General features: G+C 38.3%; 1 protein-coding gene across 1 annotated transcript in view; it reads left to right on the forward strand.

Annotated features, from left to right (window-relative positions):
* The window catches only part of OTOGL (otogelin like), a 1,080,166-nt gene that overhangs the window by 422,741 nt on the left and 635,810 nt on the right, over positions 1-21,615 (forward strand). The window contains exons 18-19 of the mRNA XM_069227564.1: positions 12,852-13,017; positions 16,490-16,564. Of these exons, the coding sequence (XP_069083665.1) occupies positions 12,852-13,017; positions 16,490-16,564 (241 nt within the window). The remainder of the gene's footprint in view (positions 1-12,851; positions 13,018-16,489; positions 16,565-21,615) is intronic.

Consider the following 21,615-nt stretch of genomic DNA (forward strand, 5'->3'; position numbering starts at 1 on the left):
GGATGGCGGAAGGGGGTGCCGCGGGGCCCCTGGGGGCCCCTGCAGTGCCCATGCCCATGGCCCATGGCATGGGCACTGCAGGGGCCCCCGTAAGAGGGCCCCGCAAAGTATTTCAGTGTCTGCTAAGCAGACACTGAAATACGCGACGGGTGCAACTGCACCCGTCGCACCCCTGCAACTACGCCGGCTCAATTCTGAGCCAGCGTCCTCGTTGCAGGGGCATTTCCTCTGGGCCGGCGGGCGCTCTTTTGGAGAGCGCCCGCCGGCCCAGAGGAAATGTCTGAATGGCCGCCGCGGTCTTTTGACCGCGGTGCGGTCATTCAGCGGCGGTACCTTGGCGGACGGCCTACATCGTCCGCCAAGGTCAAAATGACCCCCTATATATTCCACATATATTTTATAAATACATGGAGCATATCCATAATTTAATAAAAGAGAAACTTGACACAAAATTGATTAAGAATTGAAAATTTGAAAATTTACGAATTGTGAATAATAATTGACAATCAATAATATATCTCATTAATGTATTAGCCTAACGTGTAACTATGTCCTTACATATAACTCTGTCTTCATTGTGTTTGTATCATGCCAAAACTGTCATTTTAAGGACCTTACATTATTACACTTATTTGGCCAGTGTCATCAGTGTCTACTGGTCAGCAGTTTTCAATCTAGGTAATCAAATATTTGTAAAATATATTCTCCAGTGTTGGTTTTTGTATATAAATATTTTAAATACTTCAAACAATTTGAGTGTAAAAATCTCAAATATTTTAAATGTTGTAAATAGTGTAAAATATTATAAAATATTATAAATTATTAATACATATAAACCAATCAACAAAATAGCTGTTATTCTACAATTCAGTATGAAAAAGCACAGCCATTATATTAACAATTCTCACAATAAATAAGATCTTAATCATTGTTCAATTCAAAGTCTAAAACCAATTATAAAGTGTCAAGTGCAATAAATATATACAACTGATTGCAATATCTAACTAAAACATATTGAAATTTTATCTTTTATATCGTCTATAAGTTTAAAGTCAACCTGTCATTTAGCCCCATTAACATGATGGGAGAAATACATTTGTTATGTAAGGTTGATGTGTTCTATTTTGATCTATACTGTAGAATTGTAATTGATACAAGTATACAAGATGGAAATGGAAAAAAGCCACAGACTAAAGTGCAAAGTGCTAATTAGAAAAAACTACTTCTATATTTAATATGTGTCTATAACTAGTGAAAAACAGTGATGACAACTTATATCTATATATCCACTCTTCTATAAATATCAATTTCAAGAGGGAGGAAGAATCTAAAAAGATAAAAGTCTGAAAGAGTCTAATTGGGTTTCAATCAGGGACAAATACATATTCCAATAAATTCTGCAAAATCATATATATCATTTATATAATTAGAAATACCCCTTATAAAAGGCAGTTATGAAGATCACATTATATCCACAGTTCAATACGAACAAAATTTCACAACACTTTCAATCACCCTACTAATATTTCATAAGTACAAAAAACATTCTATACTTTATCCTAAATGAACATGTAATTCAGCATCAAGATTATGTCCCCAGGGGGATTCAGAACCAAGCAGTAAAATCATCTTGGATTCCATTTGTCTAAGCTCAGATGTTCTATAACCAGCCCTAGGATTATTCTTGATATATTTAATGCCATAAAATGATAAAGTGCTGAAGTCCCCTTTATGTATGTCCCAAAAATGTTTAGCCAGGGGATATGTTCTATCTTGATTCTTAATGGCTCTAAAATGTTATAAAAATCTGACTTTTAGTTTGTGGATGGTGCTACCAATGTATTTTTTATGACATCCACATTCAGCAACATAAACCACAAATTCAGTGTCACATGTAATGCGATCCTTGATGTCACAGTAAAGACCATCAAACGTCTGATATTTTTGCATGTTGTATGCATACTTGCCCGCCTTACAGTGGCCACATTTCCAAAATCCCAAACTTTTTTTACTAAGCCAGGATGTTGTTTCTTTTGTGGAGAAAAAGCTTCTAGTTAAATGATCCCCTAATGAGGGAGCCTTCCGAAAGGTTATAGATGGATGTGGACCAATGTTATCCCTAATATTGGGGTCATTCTGTAAGATGTGCCAGTTCTTTTGAAGTATGGTTTTCAAGGAACCATGTTGTTGGTTATATTGCAAAAATATTCTACGGGACGATTGTTTAGTCTTACTGTTTGTGGGTATGTTGTTGAAAAGTAACTCATCTCTGCTTTTATATTTGACTCTATTCTGTGCATCCACCAACATTTTGAGAGGATATCCTCTATTCAGAAATCTTTCCGTCATATTCCTAATTTCCAAATCATATCTACTCTCATCTGAACATATTCTGCGAGCCCGCAGAAACTGGCTATAGGGTATACTCCATTTTAATGTCATGGGATGCCCACTATTGGCATGCAGAATAGAATTGCATGCCGTGGGTTTGCGATATATGGTGGTCTCTAACCGATCATTTCTCACTTCTAGTAAGACATCTAGAAATTCAATAGTCTTTCTACTAAAAGTGGCTTCCAAATGGATGTTAAATCGGTTGTCGTTTAATATGTTTATGTATTCCAACAATGACTGATCAGTACCATCCCAAATAATAAAAAGATCATCAATATAACGCACCCCTAGTACGACCTTATTCATGTAGATATTATTGTTTTCAGACCATTCCACCTCTTTCTCCCACCAGCCCATATATAGATTGACATATGTGGGAGCAAAGGAAGCCCCCATAGCCGTCCCTTGTTTTTGTAAAAAACAGTCATTGTCAAATAAGAACAGGTTATGGGTTAAACAAAATTGCAACATGGATAAAAGCATGTCTGTATGTTCAAGAAATTCAATAGGTCATGTTTGTAAAAAATATCTACATGCTTGTAACCCATATTGGTGTTTAATAGAGGTATACAAAGAGGCCACATCCATGGTGACCATTAGATAATCTTTATGCCATGGAATGTTATGTATCTTTGCCAGGAAATCATTAGTGTCACGTAAGTAAGATGGTAATTCAGTGACAAAGGTGCACAGAAACAGGTCCAAATATCTCGAAGTATTTTCTAGCAGCGACTTGTTCATACTGACTATAGGTCTGCCTGGGGGGTGTGATTTATTCTTATGGATTTTCGGCAGAAAGTAGATACATGGAATTCTAGGGTAGTCGATCTTCAAATATATGAACTCATTATAGTCAATAAGTTGTTTAGTGTGCCAATCTTTAAGCATCTCATGCTAAGTCACCTGATATTGAATTATAGGATTAATTCGCAACTTGTCATAATGATCTATATTCATCAATTGTCGATAAGCTTTTTTGATGTAATCACGTGTGTCCATAATAACGATGTTACCGCCCTTATCAGAGGGCTTAATCATAATGGACGTATTAGTTCTCAGTACATTGAGATCTTTACAGTCTTGTTGTGTAAAATTGGATCTGTTTGTTGTTTTCAATGGAACTTTCATGCGGAATTTATCGATGTCGCCAATTACCAGCTCATGAAAGGTATCAATTAAGTTTCCACTTGGTAAAGGAGGATTGAATCTGCTCGATGATTTTAGATGACTGGGATCATGAAAATTAGTAACAAACCCCATCTCATTAAGCGTAGAGGTGTTGATATCAGTTTGATCATATGTCAAGTGTTCAAATTCATTACTTTCCTTAGCTAGATCATTAATGGCCATCAATTCTGTACTATCCGCAATATGGAATCCTGAGACTGGAGCCCTACTTGTCGCATTATCTGCAAAGAGATTTTTATCCTTGTTCGAAAAATGTTTGATTAAACACAATTTACAAACAAATTTATAGAGCTCAAGCCGTGTACTGACATAGTCCCATTGGACATTAGGACAGAAGCTTAATCCTAAATTTAATATTCCTATTTGATTATCTGAAAGGATGCTGTTAGAGATGTTAACAACAGTACTCGTGTGGTTCAAGCTGCTGGGGAATTGAGGGTTCAATCCTATTCCTTGTGTTGATTGCTTCTTCCTCTTACCCCACCTCGTCTTCCGCTTCCTCGGCCACGTCTGCGATTTTGGCCAGTGGGTGGCGTGACCATTTGCATAAGACGCATTTCCCCCTGAAAATCCAATTTGTTACGTGGTGCCTCATCAGCAGAGGAGCCTATCTCGGAGCTGTCATCAGCGGACATGTGATGTACGGCAACTTCTGCTCCACTCTTTGACATATCTTTTGTTCTTACATTGTCATATTTCAGAGCAAATGTGTAGATTCTTCTATGTTCATAATCCAATTTGTCTCTATTGAACTTATGTTCCTTATGTGATTTGATTTCTTCTTCCTTATTTTTAATTTGTTCTTCCATTTTGGCTAGCTGATTAGAGACTTCTTGTTGGTTAGCTACTTTCTCTAAATCTTTAGTTAGTTGTTCAATCTTAATGATTTTTTCATCCATTCGCCTTTTAGCCTGGGTGATTAAAGTTCCCATAAGTTTGGTGGAACAATCTGCTGTTTGGGTTCTCCACTCCTCCAGCAAATCCGGATCCATATCACCTAAAGTGGGCAGTATTAAGATGTGAAGGCCCCTTGGCACTCTACCGCTTTCGATATATTTAGTCAATTAAGTCATCTCCCACCATTTTTTAAGTTCTGAAATACGTGCTTTCTCTAACTGATTAATAATGCTGGAGGTGGTATGTGTCTGAACCCACTGGAGGTCCATTGCTAGTCCTAGTATTATCGAACAATTCGGCTGCTGCTTGTTCCAACAGCCTTCTCTGTTCAGCCATAATTACGGTACACTCAAGCAACCCAGGTTATGCGATCAAAGAAAATGTTCTATTTATAGCCACTAAATAATGAAAGTGCCAAGAAGAGTAAATAAATCTAAAAAACAGGACGCTGTGTTAATAACCGCCAATAATAAACTGGATACTTTGTATAATTGTTGATCCGTTCTTACAGATGGATTCTGTACTTGTAACAATGCATCTAGAGAAAGCCGTATTGCAAACACTAAAGTTCAATCTATCTGTTGTTTGTTTTCCGGGCCGTGTGCCAATTTGGAATGCGGTAATGAAAACCCGATATTTAGTAGCCGAGCTTAACAGAGGAAAGAAACCTCCAACCCGTGGGCGTTCTCCAACCCCCCCAGAGGAAAGCAACAATCCTACTGTGTTAAATCGGCTGAGTTCGCATCCGAGTGAAAGCGGCACGGTGCTGCGTGTGAAACACTTTCCAATATTCTCCAGTCGATAATATCACGCGCACTCGAGCAGCGTGCCAGCCTTATCGTGTACCGGAGACCACGTAATCAATAATCCTTGACAGATGGAGCGATAACCATCCAACGGCTGCACCAATCCCTTGGTTAGATCCTGACCATTGAAACGAAGTCAGATACAACAATGTTGAATTGAATTAGTTCAGATTTATTCCTTATAATGGTTACACAGAGTCCTGCAATGGAATGTCAACGTGTTTCGGCAAAAACGCCTTCTACTGGACAACTTCGGCCAAGAAACCGGCACCATATATACACAAAATAAAATCCATCATTTGTTTTCATTATGTAGTAGTGTGCTCTAATGCAGCAGCCATCTTGGAACATGCAACAACCTAAATGTAATCAACATATCTATACCCAGTTTTACCACTGCAATGTTAACATAAACTATTTTCAATGGTCTAGACATTAAAACATTATATATTCCACATATATTTTATAAATACATGGAGCATATCCATAATTTAATAAAAGAGAAACTTGACACAAAATTAATTAAGAATTGAAAATTTGAAAATTTACGAATTGTGAATAATAATTGACAATCAATAATATATCTCATTAATGTATTAGCCTAACGTGTAACTATGTCCTTACATATAACTCTGTCATCATTGTGTTTGTATCATGCCAAAATTGGCATTTTAAGGACCTTACATTATTACACTTATTTAGCCAGTGTCATCAGTGTCTACTGGTCAGCAATATTCAATCTAGGTAATCAAATATTTGTAAAATATATTCTCCAGTGTTGGTTTTTGTATATAAATATTTTAAATACTTCAAACAATTTGAGTGTAAAAATCTCAAATATTTTAAATGTTGTAAATAGTGTAAAATATTATAAAATATTATAAATTATTAATACATATAAACCAATCAAAAAAATAGCTGTTATTCTACAGTTCAGTATGAAAAATGACAGCCATTATATTAACAATTCTCACAATAAATAAGATCTTAATCATTGTTCAATTCAAAGTCTAAAACCAATTATAAAGTGTCAAGTGCAATAAATATATACAACTGATTGCAATATCTAGCTAAAACATATAGAAATTTCATCTTTTATATCGTCTATAAGTTTAATGTCAACCTGTCATTTAGCCCCATTAACATGATGGGAGAAATACATTTGTTATGTAAGGTTGATGTGTTCTATTTTGATCTATACTGTAGAATTGTAATTGATACAAGTATACAAGATGGAAATGGAAAAAAGCCACAGACTAAAGTGCAAAGTGCTAATTAGAAAAAACTACTTCTATATTTAATATGTGTCTATAACTAGTGAAAAACAGTGATGACAACTTATATCTATATATACACTCTTCTATAAATATCAATTTCAAGAGGAAGGAAGAATCTAAAAAGATAAAAGTCTGAAAGAGTCTAATTGGGTTTCAATCAGGGACAAATACATATTCCTATAAATTCTGCAAAATCATATGTATCCTTTATATCATTAGAAATACCCCTTATAAACGGCAGTTATGAAGATCACATTATATCCACAGTTCAATATGAACAGAATTCCACAACACTTTCAATCACCCTACTAATATTTCATAAGTACAAAAAACATTCTATACTTTATCCTAAATGAACATGTAATTCAGCATCAAGATTATGTCCCCAGGGGGATTCAGAATCAAGCAGTAAAATCATCTTGGATTCCATTTGTCTAAGCTCAGATGTTCTTTCACCAGCCCTAGGATTATTCTTGATAGATTTAATGCCATAAAATGATAAAGTGCTGAAGTCCCTTTTATGTATGTCCCAAAAATGTTTAGCCAAGGGATATGTTCTATCTTGATTCTTAATGGCTCTAAAATGTTGTAAAAATCAGACTTTTAGTTTGTGGATGGTGCTACCAATGTATTTTTTATGACATCCACATTCAACAACATAAACCACAAATTCAGAGTCACATGTAATGCGATCCTTGATGTCACAGTAACGACCATCAAACGTTTGATATTTTTGCATGTTGTGTGCATACTTGCACGCCTTACAGTGGCCACACTTCCAAAATCCCAAACTTTTTTTACTAAGCCAGGATGTCGTTTCTTTTGTGGAGAAAAAACTTCCAGTTAAATGATCCCCTAATGAGGGAGCCTTCCGAAAGGTTATAGATGGATGTGGACCAATGTTATCCCTAATATTGGGGTCATTCTCTAAGATGTGCCAGTTCTTTTGAAGTATGGTTTTCAAGGAACCATGTTGTTGGTTATATTGCAAAAATATTCTAGGGGACGATTGTTTAGTCTTACTGTTTGTGGGTATGTTGTTGAAAAGTAACTCATCTCTGCTTTTATATTTGACTCTATTCTGTGCATCCACCAAAATTTTGAGAGGATATCCTCTATTCAGAAATCTTTCCATCATATTCCTAATTTCCAAATCATATCTACTCTCATCTGAACAGATTCTGCGAGCCCGCAGAAACTGGCTATAGGGTATACTCCATTTTAATGTCATGGGATGCCCACTATTGGCATGCAGAATAGAATTGCATGCCGTGGGTTTGCAATATATGGTGGTCTCTAACCGATCATTTCTCACTTCTAGTAAGACATCTAGAAATTCAATAGTCTTTCTACTAAAAGTGGCTTCCAAATGGATGTTAAATTGGTTGTCGTTTAATATGTTTATGTATTCCAACAATGACTGATCAGTACCATCCCAAATAATAAAAAGATCATCAATATATCGCACCCATAGTACGACCCTATTCATGTAGATATTATTGTTTTATATTTAGGGTATGATATACACTATAATATAATGTAAAATTAGATATACCCTTGTTTCAGTTTGAATTTAGTTTCTGCATGTGGCGTATGACAGAAGCCAGCATGCAGAAAGTCACCCAACACTGTCCTGTGCACATGCAATGTGTGAGAAAGAAACATAGTGGCAGGCAAAGATGCTACTGCATCAACTCTACAGGAAAAAAAAACTCCTGCTGAGTACCGCAGCAGCCTCCAACATGGTGGAGAGGTAAGGAGTGTCTCCTTCAATACATACTTTTTCACATTGTTGATGGTATTTGGATTATCCTTCCTGAGTTGCTCTGAGCACTAATATGTCACAGGTGTGCCACGTTTCCTGTAATTTAATGTCTGGTTGTTCAAAAAAGACATATTTTCTTGCCCATTACATCTCTCAGTTGTAAAGGATTCCCCAACTCCTGATGCTATAAAATATATAACATAGGTGTGGCAGAGTACTAGATGTCTCTCTGCATAAGCTATTTTCACATGAATGTTTTTTGTGGGACTATTTTTGCTGTTTTTTAATAAATGTATTTTACTTTACACAGAACAGATCACAACTTCACTTTGTTAGGAATTTTATTTTTGGACCAGGCTCAAGTCCAAGGTCTTGACCTAAAGAACTGATTTGTAGTGAGAGTTTTAATTTGCACTGTGATGAATGTATCAATCCATTGCAGAAGAAAATATGTTTTTTGTAGGATTCCTAAAGATTCTACCTCATGCATGTTAATGAGGAAGGATTCCCTTTATGAATCTTATTGCAAGGAATGGAAATGAAGTGATTGAGGTGTGAGAGTGGCTGAAAACATCCATCATCACATCTGTAATGGACCTGGGCTGCAATATAAAAAGATAATAATTGAAAGTAAATGGCATATGGTGGGCCTTGTTGAAGTCACCTGCACTTTTGTGAGCTCCTCCCAATGACTACTCTTCATATTTTTAGAGAGGAAGCTGCTGCTCTTCACTGACAACTTCCACCTTGTGAATGGTTAGCATCCGTTGGGGCGTTGTTGTTTAGTCTGTGGTTTGAAACTGAAAAAGCAATGCAAACCATCTCATTTCAAATTGCTGGATGAGAGGGGTTGCGGATGGCTTTTTACACCACTGCTTCGTAACAATTTTGTAATGGCTTGCAACATATTCATTGTAAATTACAATCTACCTTTAGCACATTACAGCGTTAGGGTTTGCAGTCACAAAACCTGAAAGTTTGAGATCTGCAGGCTTTACATATGCAATTCCTTTAAGCATCAAGCCCTTCATAGTATAAACTACAATGCAAACTAAAAACCAAGATTTCTTTTCCATACTTGTAAATCTCATAGGTGAGTAAATTTTTTTGAGAGAGACAGTCAATCTGTTTAAGTAGATATTTAGCACTTTATGATTATGGGAACATTTTCAGGTGTATCCTAATAATGCATCTATTTTCTTGGACGTTTGAACAATATTATGTAGATGGTTCCCAGCAATGTTTGTATTAACTGTATGAGATAAATAGGTTGCACAATATTATGGGGGTCATTCTGACCCTGACGGGCGGCGGAGGCCGCCCGCCAGAGTTCCCCCATCCGAAATACCGCTCCGCGGTCGAAAGACCGCAGAGGGTATTCTAAGTTTTTCCCTGGGCTGGTGGGCGGTCGCCAAAAGACCGCCCGCCAGCCCAGGGAAAAACTCCCTTCCCACGAGGATGCCGGCTCGTAATCGAGCCGGCGGAGTGGGAAGGTGCGACGGGTGCTGTTGCACCCGTCGCGTATTTCACTGTCTGCCAAGCAGACAGTGAAATACTTGTAGGGGCCCTCTTACGGGGGCCCCTGCAGTGCCCATGCCAGTGGCATGGGCACTGCAGGGGCCCCCAGGGGCCCCGCGACCCCCCCTACCGCCATCCGGTTCCCGGCGGGCGGACCGCCGGGAACTGGATGGCGGTAGGGGGGGTCGGAATCCCCTCGGCAGCGCAGCTAGCTGCGCCGCCTTGGAGGATTCCAAAGGGCGACGGTACACTGGCGGGAGACCGCCAGTGTTGCCGGTCTGACCGCGGCTTTACCGCCGCGGTCGGAATGCCCTTGGGAGCACCGCCGGCCTGTCGGCGGTGCTCCCGCGGTCCTCCAACCCGGCGGTCATTGACCGCCAGGGTTGGAATGACCCCCTATGTCTTAAATTTACTGTTTTGTAGCAAAAGGCTTGGGCACTGTGATAAGAAAGTATTATGTTTTGGTTTTATGTATCTTCTACACTTCTGTACTATTAGCCAATAGCTCTGTAGAACAGAAAAATATTTAAAGTCTATTTTTCTGACAGTAATATTGATAATATAAAAATGTGACCATACTTCCCCTGTATAAAAGTGCAAGTAAATGATGAACAAAACTAAACTGCTTGCAAGATGATAATTCTAACAAATAATATGCAAGTATGTGGGATATTAGGTCGTTAGTTAAATTGGGGGTGAACCCTGTTCAAGCAAGAGCCACAATCTCCATCAGGGTGAATCACAAGTGTCAATAAATTAACCTGTGCTCAACCCTCTGGTAGCTTGGCACAAAAGCAGCCAGGCCAAACTTAGAGGCAATGTGTAAAGTATTTATGCAGCTCTAAAACAGTAATAAAATGAAAACACAACACAAGAAAAATCCCACGCCAATTTAGAAAACAAGAGTACATTTTTAATAAATTGACACCAAAACAACAAAGAAAACTGTCACCTAAAAACTCAAAGTGCCAACTGCAAACATCTAGTCGCACAAGACCGGGTCAAAGTTGAAAATATGTCTGTCAGCGATGGAGTGCGATTCGGATATGAAAAGTGAATTGGGCCCAGTGGATTCATACTTTCGGACTTAGAAGAAACATTGAAGAAAAGTGTTCTGAGAAGGTAAAGTTCAGTGGGGCAGGGTTGCAGGTGTTGTTTGAGGAGGGAGCGTTGTCATCAGGGAGCTGCTGGATGAACTTGAGATGAAGATTTCTATGTTTGGACTAAGTCTCTTTTTTGGAAGTCAAAAATCTTCCAAGGCTGGCGGATATAGCTGACGTGAGTTCTGTGAGTGTGGATACCCCTTTGATGAAGGACCTTTGAACAGGATTTGATACTGCAGGAAAGAATGTAGCTGGAGCTGCCGCAAAGTCAGCCCTCCTGGCGATGCATCTTGGGTGGATAGATAAGCAGGTTAGTCCTAATCTTCTCTCAATTCTGAGAGCAGTTTTTAGGCAAAGTTCTAGAGTTTGTCTATTTGGAAACCTTTAACACCACAACAAAGTGTCCAGGACTGGGGGGGCACCACTTGGGGGTTTAGTACTCACTCAGGCTGGGTCCAGATGTGGGTTCAAGATGGTTGCAGCCTTTTCTGTCCTTTAGACTCTGATCAGGAGGACAGCCAACTAGCCAGTGGAGTCACTCTGGTAGTCATGGGTTCAAGTGTTGAAACAGGGCTCAAGCAACAGCGCAAGCATCTGAGGGTTCAAGGCAGTCTCCGGGCGGCAAATCAACTCTTCCCGGTGCAGCAAAGCAATCTTGTGGACTAATCAACACACCACAGTAGCAAGCAGTTCTCTGACAGTCTTTCTGTGGGTCCAGAAAGTGAACTATAGAGTGGGTGCCTTTTATAAAGTAGGGGAAATATCTAGAAGGGTCCTTTTGAAGTGCTTGTAGTTTCCTGCTTACTCTGGCTCCAAGTTGGCTGAATGAACAACGCAGGGATGACAAGTCCTTTGTGTGAAGGCAGACCATAGCCCAATCAGTTGCAATGGAGTCTGTGCCCAGCTGCGCCTCCCCCCCATCCTGCCAGTTCATGGGCCATCCAAGTACACCTAATGCCTTTCTTGTATGGCTGCTGGGAGCAATAAACAAAGTCCAACGCCCATCTATACCCAGTCATGTGACCTAGGACAGGCTACAGTCACAAAATAGCCAAGGCAGGAAATTGCAAACTTTCTAAAAGTGGCATTTTCAAAACTAACTTGAAATCCAACTTTACCATTGAAGATGATTTTAATAAAAAATTCTCAGACACCAAATGTGAATTGTCTACCTGTTCCCAATCTAATGTTAGCACTTATTAAATGTAAGAAGGCATGCTAATGTTATCATATAAGAGAGGAAGGCCTCAAAGTAGTGAAAAACAAATTTAGGAGTTTTTCACTACCAGGACATATCAAATTTTAAAGTACATGTCCAGCCTTTTAATTACAATGCACCCTTCCCTATTGGCTACCTTAGGGGTAACCTATATGTAATAAAAAGGACGTTTTAGCCCTGGCAGAATTTGAGGATTGGCATGGAGGTTATATTGCCAAGTCGAATTGGCAGTTGAAAACTGCATTCAGGCTGCAATGGCAGACATGGGACTTGTTTGAAGGGTCTACCTAAGTGAATGGCACAATACGTGCTACAGGTCCAATAGTAGCATTTTTTTACAGGTTCTGGCTATGTGGAATAACACTCTACAGGGGACTTATAAGAAACATATATGTGCCAATCAGGTTTAAGCCTATTGTAGCATATTTTAGGGAGTGAGCAGAAGCACTCTGGCACTGGTTAGAAGTGGTAAAGTGCACAGAGTTCGAAGGCTGGCAAAACGAATTTCAGCAAAATAGTAAAGGGCAAGGCAAACACTTTTGGGGAAGACCATCCTAAGGCTAATAGGTCTAGCAAAATATATCTCTAATTGGGAACAAATTATACATCCAAAAGAAACTTTGAATTTGTTTCTGTCTTATTTTAGAGTTTTGCTACTGTGTAATCAAAATATTTCTTTTTCAGGTGTGATATGCCGACACGGGATGTTGTATCACCAGTGTTCTTCATCGTGTGGACGTTCTTGCTCCGTGCTTTCCAATGAGGAGGTTTGTGGTCCTGAATGTATTGAAGGCTGCAATTGTCCTGATGGAAAATACTTTGAAGAATCAATTAACTTTTGTGTGCCATTGTAAGTCATTTGTATTTTCTTTAATTTTCTTACTGTATTCAGAAGTGACTAGCTGAAAAGGGGACCATGGGCTTCTGAATGCTTCCCAGTGAAGGTGAATTCGTGGAATGGATGAGTTGAAGGTTATTTGTTCACTCTGTACAGTAAGATTAAGCAGAAGGTAACTTCATAAGGATGTGGACCAACCAAGTAAAATTTTACAGAAAGGTATTGAGGGGTGGTGCGCTTTATAGTTTTACAGGGAATTTCATGTTTGATTCTGGCCTGAAGGTGGCAGCTGTATTGATTATTTAGGATTAGGGTTATATGCTCTTTTTATTGTCCTTCTCTATGGCCAAGCACTTACATCTAATGTTGCCTTCAGTAGGGCTGTGGAAGAAGCTTTTAGCCAGCCCAAGCTGACCACCCATTGTCCAGGTGAAAACTCATCAGTGTATGAATAAGATTGTGGATGGGATGGCAGATTGGAATATTCTTATAAAATGAAGTTGATAGTCAACAGTGTTCTTAGTTTTCTTGATATATCGATTGAGGAGAAGATGGATAAGGGATGAGGGGTGAGTTTGGGTTAGCCTATTCTAATGGCTGCGCAGTCATCCAGGAATTGGCTGGTGAGTAACAGCCTTTTTGTGACATAAGAACGAAGGCAACTCTTCTGACTTTTAAATGTGAACACTTCTAATGAATGATGTTTAATGTATATTTAGGTAAAAGTTGCAAAGTACTAAGGAGAAATGTCCAGTCGTTCCCCACATCTTTGAGTAGCTCCATGAAGACATTTAGACACTTGGCACAACACAGGTTATCCACGTGTCTGGAAATTCATACCCAGTTTGAACACCTTAGTTTATGTGTTCTATTTGTCAGGGAGAAGGAAATACAGGATATGATGCTGCCCAAAAACTCAGTGAGGTTGTCAATGTGTTCATGAGGATCACTTGCAAAATGGTGTGTATGGTCACCTAAAGACTCAATAGTGCCCGGAGAAAATGATCCTTGTGAAGTAAAGTGACATTTATTTGTTTCAGCTAAAACAAGCCATACAAATAGAATGTGCCACTTAACAATTACGTTTCCAGTTTTTAACTTAACCATCCATTATGAAACCTTCATGGTGGCTATTTTGCTGCAGCATAGAGGACAAAACTGTCATTAATGATGCTCTAATAGGTTCTTTTCAAGTATGTACCCATGAGCTCAGGTTGTCACATATTTGTAACAAGTTTGTAATGAAATGCCTGGCATAGTACAAACTAAACATTTATCTAGAAATACAACATCTTAATGACTTATTTCACAAACTTAAATATTGGCACTCGCCATGGTATAATCAGTTACATTAATGAGGAGCGGGCCATACGTTCAGGCACACACATGGTATTCTTTTATATACTGATTTATACATAGGCATACTGTATATCAGAGTCCCTTTGTAGAACTCAGCTTGTAGAATGCCCATTGAAGTGGCAAATTATAGATCAAAGGAGAAAGACAGGCATGTCTATGTCAAAAGATTGGAACAGCACGTATATGCTCAGAGTAGATGAGGTGAAACAGAGAGAGGTGGAAGTTTTCTGCTCGGGTAATGAAACTGGGGAATGTAAATCAGCTTTAACACTATATTCCATTATCCGTCAATCAATACTATGCTTTCCTAAACTCTTTTACTTAATTTAATATAAGAGGCCAAACAATGCTGTTTCTTCATCTAAATCATAGAAACATATGTAGCACTAACATTGTGAGCATTTATAAAACTCTGACTCCCACAAATATGTTGACTTTTAAGATGTTGGCGTTTAATATCAATAGTGAAAGTTATTGACTATCTAGGCATGCAGCTTGAACAAAATGCATTAAATATGACAAACAACGCACATTAACAAATGTAAAGAAACTTGTGAACACATGTAAAACACACTTTTATCTATAAGTGCTAGTCTTCAAGGACAAAAGGTGTACAACAGGCCACACAACCAAAGGTGTATCTTGATTGATTGCAACATCTGTTTCCATAAATATAAACACATCGATTGAGCAGGCTACAAACGTTATTTTAGGCGAGTAGTTCTCCTCACTGAAGAGTAGTTTTTTCCTGTAAGAGATTCCGTCATACCAGACTTGTGCTAACATAAAAAATTGTTTCATTTTAGTTGTCATCCGGATAATATTTTTCTACAGCCTTATGAATGTCTTTCGGGATGAAACACATGTTAGCTGCCCAGTTTTTGTTAATGTTGCCCTCATCTGGGTTAAGAGAATCTCAACCAGTCGAGTCTTGATTAAAGAAGCTACCATTCTCTCTAATTGTATAGCTTCCGGGTTCCTTTTATTGATGAGAATTAATCTCTTAAAATAACCTTTTGGTGAGCTACCTGCAATCTGCCTGCAAATCCCGACCCTGACTTTGGCGTATGGAGCTTTGAGCCGTCTCCCATGTTCTGCTAAACGGAATTGAGTATTTAATCCCCCTGACTGTAGTTCACATTTCCTCTCCTACTGCTAGTGAAGACAATGTAGTTCGAGGGCCACTTGCCTACAGCAATGCTTTAATGATAATCAGAACAGCGTGTACGAATATCTAAAGGTTTAGGAGGGACTGATCCTTGCAGATTTTAGGCTAGCCAATGCATGATTAAATGAGTTCCAAAAATGCAGTTCTATGTAAATGTAATTTATGTGGACATCCTGAATATTTGACATGGATGCAGAATGTCTAGAATTAAGTTGACTATCTCTATATTGGGGGCCGTATATAGAAGGAGGGCTATAACTCGTGGTCCTATGCAGATACTGTCAGTGCTCCCTGCTTTTGGAAGAGGCCTAGAAAAGTACCATGGGTGAATAAGGCCTATGACTGCCCCTTTTGTCAAAGATGCCTAGTGGGAACCTAAGGCCTTTCCTGCCCCAACCCAAAAGAGCACTTAAGAGGCACTGAGTATTGGTTTTCGCTCTGGTGGTGCAGATTCAGGCAGCCTCCAAGTGTTAGTATTCTTTTAGACCTGCTTCTTTAGTATGGAGCTTGCACACAAGTCAAAGGAGCTTCCCATGAAAATAAGAAAAATACCCACTTCATATTGCACAGGAACCACACTTCATTCATGAAATGCATGTTACATGAAAGGTTCACACAATAGATCGAAACCCTAATATTCAGTATACAACAGACACAAAAATCATGTGTGCTATCTGACCCTATTTGTAGAAATGATTACATCTGTGCTTACATCCATAGAACAATTTTGCCATCTTAAATTCGATACAATGGCGACATTCTTGTTACAAACAAATGTCTGCATATTTACTAAGGTGTTAGGTTACAGATCGTTTTCTGTTTCTGTTTTTTTATAATCAGGATCTCATGTGTAGACTTTACTTTGGTCAAAGTAAAATCCTTGCCAGCCAGTACAGTAGTACAGTGAACGTGAATGCCGTTATGCAGACTTGTACTAATTGAAGATTTTTCCAACAGATCCAGTTGCCGTTGTTACTACAGGGGACGAATCTATCAACCTGGGGAGATTATGCCTATACAATCAGGCTCATGGTAAGATTCTGCATAATGCTTTTAAACAAAAACTTGAGTAAAATTCTCAGCGGGTTGTTGAAAGACCGATGGGTCAGCCGAGGCTCGACCCTTGCCATAGCCAACCAGGTGAGTCCAGGTTATGGGTGGAAAAAGAACAAAGACATAGGTTCGCCCTTTCCGGACAGCACGGTGGAGCTGTTAGCACTCTTATGTTTTTTTTTCAGAATACAGACTTTTAAATAAGAACATGCCTTATAAAACAAAACTATAATCCACCTTGGGAGTAGGAAAGACTGTGGAAGGAATGGGACTGGAGGGGCTGCCACTTCTACGTGATTACTAAGAGTGTTGGTCGGCCAAGTAGGAGTGGAAAAAGAGAGGAGAGATGGGTCAGCAGCAAGTTTGGTCACATGTCTATTTCTCTCCTCTCTTAAGTCAGACCCTAAGTATCAACCATACTTGAACACCTCATATGATCGGATTTTAAGGGGAGCTTTGAGTGACATCGAAGATAATAAGGCCAAATGACTGTCAAAACTTAGATCAGCAGACATATTTGAAGTTATATGAAAAATAAAGTGTAAGAATATTTTTCAACCCTTTTCTTTCTTGAAATGAAAACTAAATTTTGCAAGGCAATGTCTGACATAAAGGAACTACATAATAACATTGTGTTAAATAGGATGTAAAAGATACTTTTTTCATCTGTTTAATCATTCAAATACCATGCTTTGAGAACTACTGACTTACTCAGGTTACCATATGTGAATTTGTCCGAACACAGGAACAAATAGCCCATTTGCCAGGTCTTTCAGCAGTGGTACACCAGTTAAAACTTGAAAGGAAGACTCCAAATAGAACAGGGACTACTGAGGGCAATGGCATTCTACCCTCTGATTGTCATTCAGTATTGTACCTGAATATCGTAATCAAATTATAAAGATATAATTTGCAAAATATCATCCCTTTGTAAGTTAATATATTATCCACAAACTAAGTAGAGTAACAATATTGAGGATACTATATTTCTGTCAGACACTATTTTTGCTAGCAATATTCTGATGTACAACACTGCAATCGATCTCTGTACCAACTGCATGAGTGACAAAGGAGTTTTCGATAGATGACAGGATGTATAAGGGAGGCCAAGGAAATAAAATACCATACAGACTGAGGTATAAAGTCCAACTTGATGGAGATCCAGGGTTTAGTTGGCTAAAACGAGCTAAAATGGAGTTTATCTGATGAGAGGATGTGATGGGTTTTGCAGTTTAGACTTACATATGACATTTGGGGGTGAGAAAGCAACTTATATTCATTTTACTTTTGTTTTTTCGCTCTCGATCCCTCCTCACACCCAGGTTAATTTGGGGTTAAATACTGTGGTACATATCAATTAGCATACTAGTGTTCTATAATAATGTAAGAAACCCCTCACCTGTGTATGACCATATTTGTTACCATTCTGCTATAGGAATATTTTCCCCAAATTATTTAAAGTTTTCTTCATTACTAATATTCCTCTTCCATATCGAATCACTCTCTTGTATGCCACTTCCATTGGTGTTTATTTTCGATGCCCGCAATGCTTTTCCTAAAATGTCGTACCACCTAGCCTTGTGCTTGACCCCATTACTGCTTTTGAGTGACTATTATAGCATTGTGTCTGTTTAGTATTTGAGCATTTTGGTTACTTAGAATTTCAATCAACATATTACACATGTAATGCTCTTTATCCAAAGTGTTCTCCAACTCCTTTTATGCGAGCATTGAGAAATTGTGTGGTATGCCATTTCATGTGTTTATGTCGCCGAAACTTCATGATAAGTGTTTGGTTTTTTAATAGTAAGAGATTTATTGGCCGGACAAGGCAGAGAACAATTACAGGGTTGAAGTGTGCTCTGAATGAGCTCCCACACTACTTTAATATGGGAAGCACAAGAATAAACCATTTGACTTCTAGAGTATACGTAGCTCACCTTTTGTTTCTTGACCTGAGGTAAGAGGCATGTGTATGTGGCATGATGCCTAAAAATGCAATCAAACAATATAGTTAGAGAGATAACAAACTTAACATTTTAAATCAAAGTGAATTTTAACAATAAACATGAACTAATAAACATACCCAGTTAAAATAGAAAACCGATAGAAGAAGATATATTACAGTGAAAAAACTATTCCTGTAAAGAACAAGCATTTGGAATGCAGTGGGTCTTGCGTTTGCTCAAGTTAGTGCTATTAGCGTTGTAAATTCCTAAATGGACTTTTCTTGCCACATAATTGGAAAATGAAAAGTAAAACAGTTGACATAAGCAAGTCAGTTCAAAGTGCCATGGCTGCAGTGAGCACAAAGGAGAGACACAAAAGGAAAAAGAAGTTTGCTTGCAGTCAAACATATCAGCAAATGTTCAGTTTTCCATGTAACAGAGTCAGTCCCCAAGGCAGTAACAAAACCGCCACAAAGCAGGACAAGCGTAAAGCATTTACCAATGTTAAAGGATTTTTGAAAGGCAAGCCAACGAACGAGTGAAAGTGATGGGGCATGAGGTGAGTGTGGTTAAAAAACCACATAGATGATAACACGTCTGGAATGCAGCGCTTGTGCACTGCTATGCTCGACGTAAAAAGGGCTGAAGCTGGGATATTGGAGTACATGAATCATGTGTGTGTACTGTTATGTTTTTATTTAGTTTGGGCTGCTGAATTCCAAGACAGTCTGTGGAAGACATAGTGTACCTTATACTGTAGCTCAAATATGTCTTTAAAATATCTTTTTGGCATATATGTCCTGCTGGGAAGAAGGGGAGGACTACAGAATAGATGCTGGCATATTGGCTGGAGTGTTTCAAAAAGTTGCACATACTATGACATACTTTACTACTGGCTAAATAGTACATTTCATTTAATAAAAAAACTGCATTATTGTAATTTAGTAGCTGCATACAAAAGCTAGAAATGTTTGTACTGCTAGATTCCATGCAGTCTTGTTTGTGGCTTAAACTATGGTGGCCCAACGACAGTGTCGTAGTTTTCAATTAGCAGTGAAGCCTTGAGTGTAAAAGTAAATGCCAACCACCTCTAGGCATCACACAAGTTATTTTTGGCTGAATCAGGGGACTGAGGAAGTAGGTGTCAAATTCTAACTAAATAAAGGTAAAGGCATGCATTTTATTAAATATATTTGACAAATACATCCAGACATGCATTTTATGTTGGGACATAAAGAGTAGAAACAATACATTTGAACTGCCCAAACTTTCACGAGTTTTCCGCATTAATTATTTTGTAAATTACATAGTAATTTTTATTTCATTTTTAATAAGTCAAGGTGTATTGATTTATTTTGTGTTTATAAGCTCAGACAACTTTGTCTTTGTTTAATCTGTTTCGTTTAATGCAGGACCGTTTTGAACATTTCAAAATCTTACTAAACCAGATATGATTTAGTTTTCTCATGAACTTATTTATCTTTTTGCTTTACTGATCAAATATGTACGTTTCCCAATTAGTAATTTCATTTTTGATACTTAATCATCTAAATAAAGAGGCCTTCAAAGAAGCGAAATGTCAGGGTCAGAAAGCAAATCTCGGGCGAGGTCAAAGCAACACAATTTGAATGTAGTGAAATAGCCACTCAAGTCAGCTGCGAGTAATGCGCCTTCAGAAAAGAAAATATGGTGCAGAGTAACAAAATAAATGCAGGAAAAGGTGAAGATGGATGTGGACTGAACAGAACCGTGGTGTAGACTAAATAGTTCCCTGTTTGAAACCTACGATTTAAGGGCTACTGTCTGGTAGGTAGTTGAGTCAGTTTAATACTGCCAGAGAGGAATCCGGAATATATTTCTTAATGGAGGTTTGTGTTCTATATTGGGACATCCTTTAATTCCAAAGTAAAGACAAAGTGGATGTATGCTGCCACTGTCTTCTGATGTACTAGCTTCTAATCTCCTTAGACGTAGGCTTTGTTTTGGGATTTAAGTTATGTGGCTGTCTTTGTTTTGGTTCAGATATTATTGCTTTGCTCCTATGAAATGCATATGTGCAATCCAAACCAGTTAATACCTGTAATATGTCACAAAATATTGGGTTTGGGGATTGAAGATCTCCGTTGTGCGCTTTATAAATTAAAGTAGTTATAGAATGTAGTCCTATTTATCACTTTATACCTCACCTTTGCAATTTGGAAACATTCAAAGTATCAGATGTTACTTTTGCCCAATGTAATAGTATTCAGTGTACTTACCTTAAAAGACCTTGGAAGTATGATTTGACCTTGCCACGATTCTAATTTGTTAATTATACAATACTTCACGCATTTCTCAGCAGCGAGAATTCAAATCATTGAGCTTTGTAAAAAGCGCCTTGGAGCATAAATCGCTCTTGTACCGGTCTGTACAATTCAGACGATTGCGTCCTAATTGGTATGTTGCATCTTGCCAATTAGTTAGTTTAATATTAAGTGTTGGGAATGCGGACTACGACTACAGCTAGTTTATAAGAATAGGGTAAATCAAAAGCAATTAAGTTGATGGATGTAGCATACGAACTCAGTCCTTATACCACTCCCTTACGACACCCACTTAAGCGAAACATCACAATCAAAAAAAGAAAACATACATATGAAATGTCCTGAAAGGCAAAAGAGGCACCTTTAAGAGAATGTAGCCATTTACACCTTAGTGTGAACTAGTCCGAGAAGCAGAGAGAAATATAGGAAACCAACAGAACACGGTTGAGAAACAGAAAAAAAGCAATGCAGTTAGGTGTGAGGAAACCAGTCCTCCTTCACGACATAAACAAAAGCCTTAATATAGAAAAAGAAGCATTTTGAATGCAATGGGTCTCGCATTTGCTCGAGTTAGAGCTATTAGCATTGTAAAGAAAAATAAACGCAGCGCGATCCCACTATGTAAAATGCAGCGCGATCGCTCTGTGTGGAAAATAAACAGATAAAGTAGTCCGGACCCCAGGCTGAAAACATTGAGCCTCGTATGTTTTTAGTAGTTTACTGGTGCTGTGTAGGTGGGCTAAACACCGGAAGCGGCATGATGTATGCATGCCTTTCA

Source organism: Pleurodeles waltl, chromosome 4_1, assembly GCF_031143425.1.
Source record: "Pleurodeles waltl isolate 20211129_DDA chromosome 4_1, aPleWal1.hap1.20221129, whole genome shotgun sequence".
In the NCBI taxonomy this organism is placed as follows: Eukaryota; Metazoa; Chordata; class Amphibia; order Caudata; family Salamandridae; genus Pleurodeles; species Pleurodeles waltl.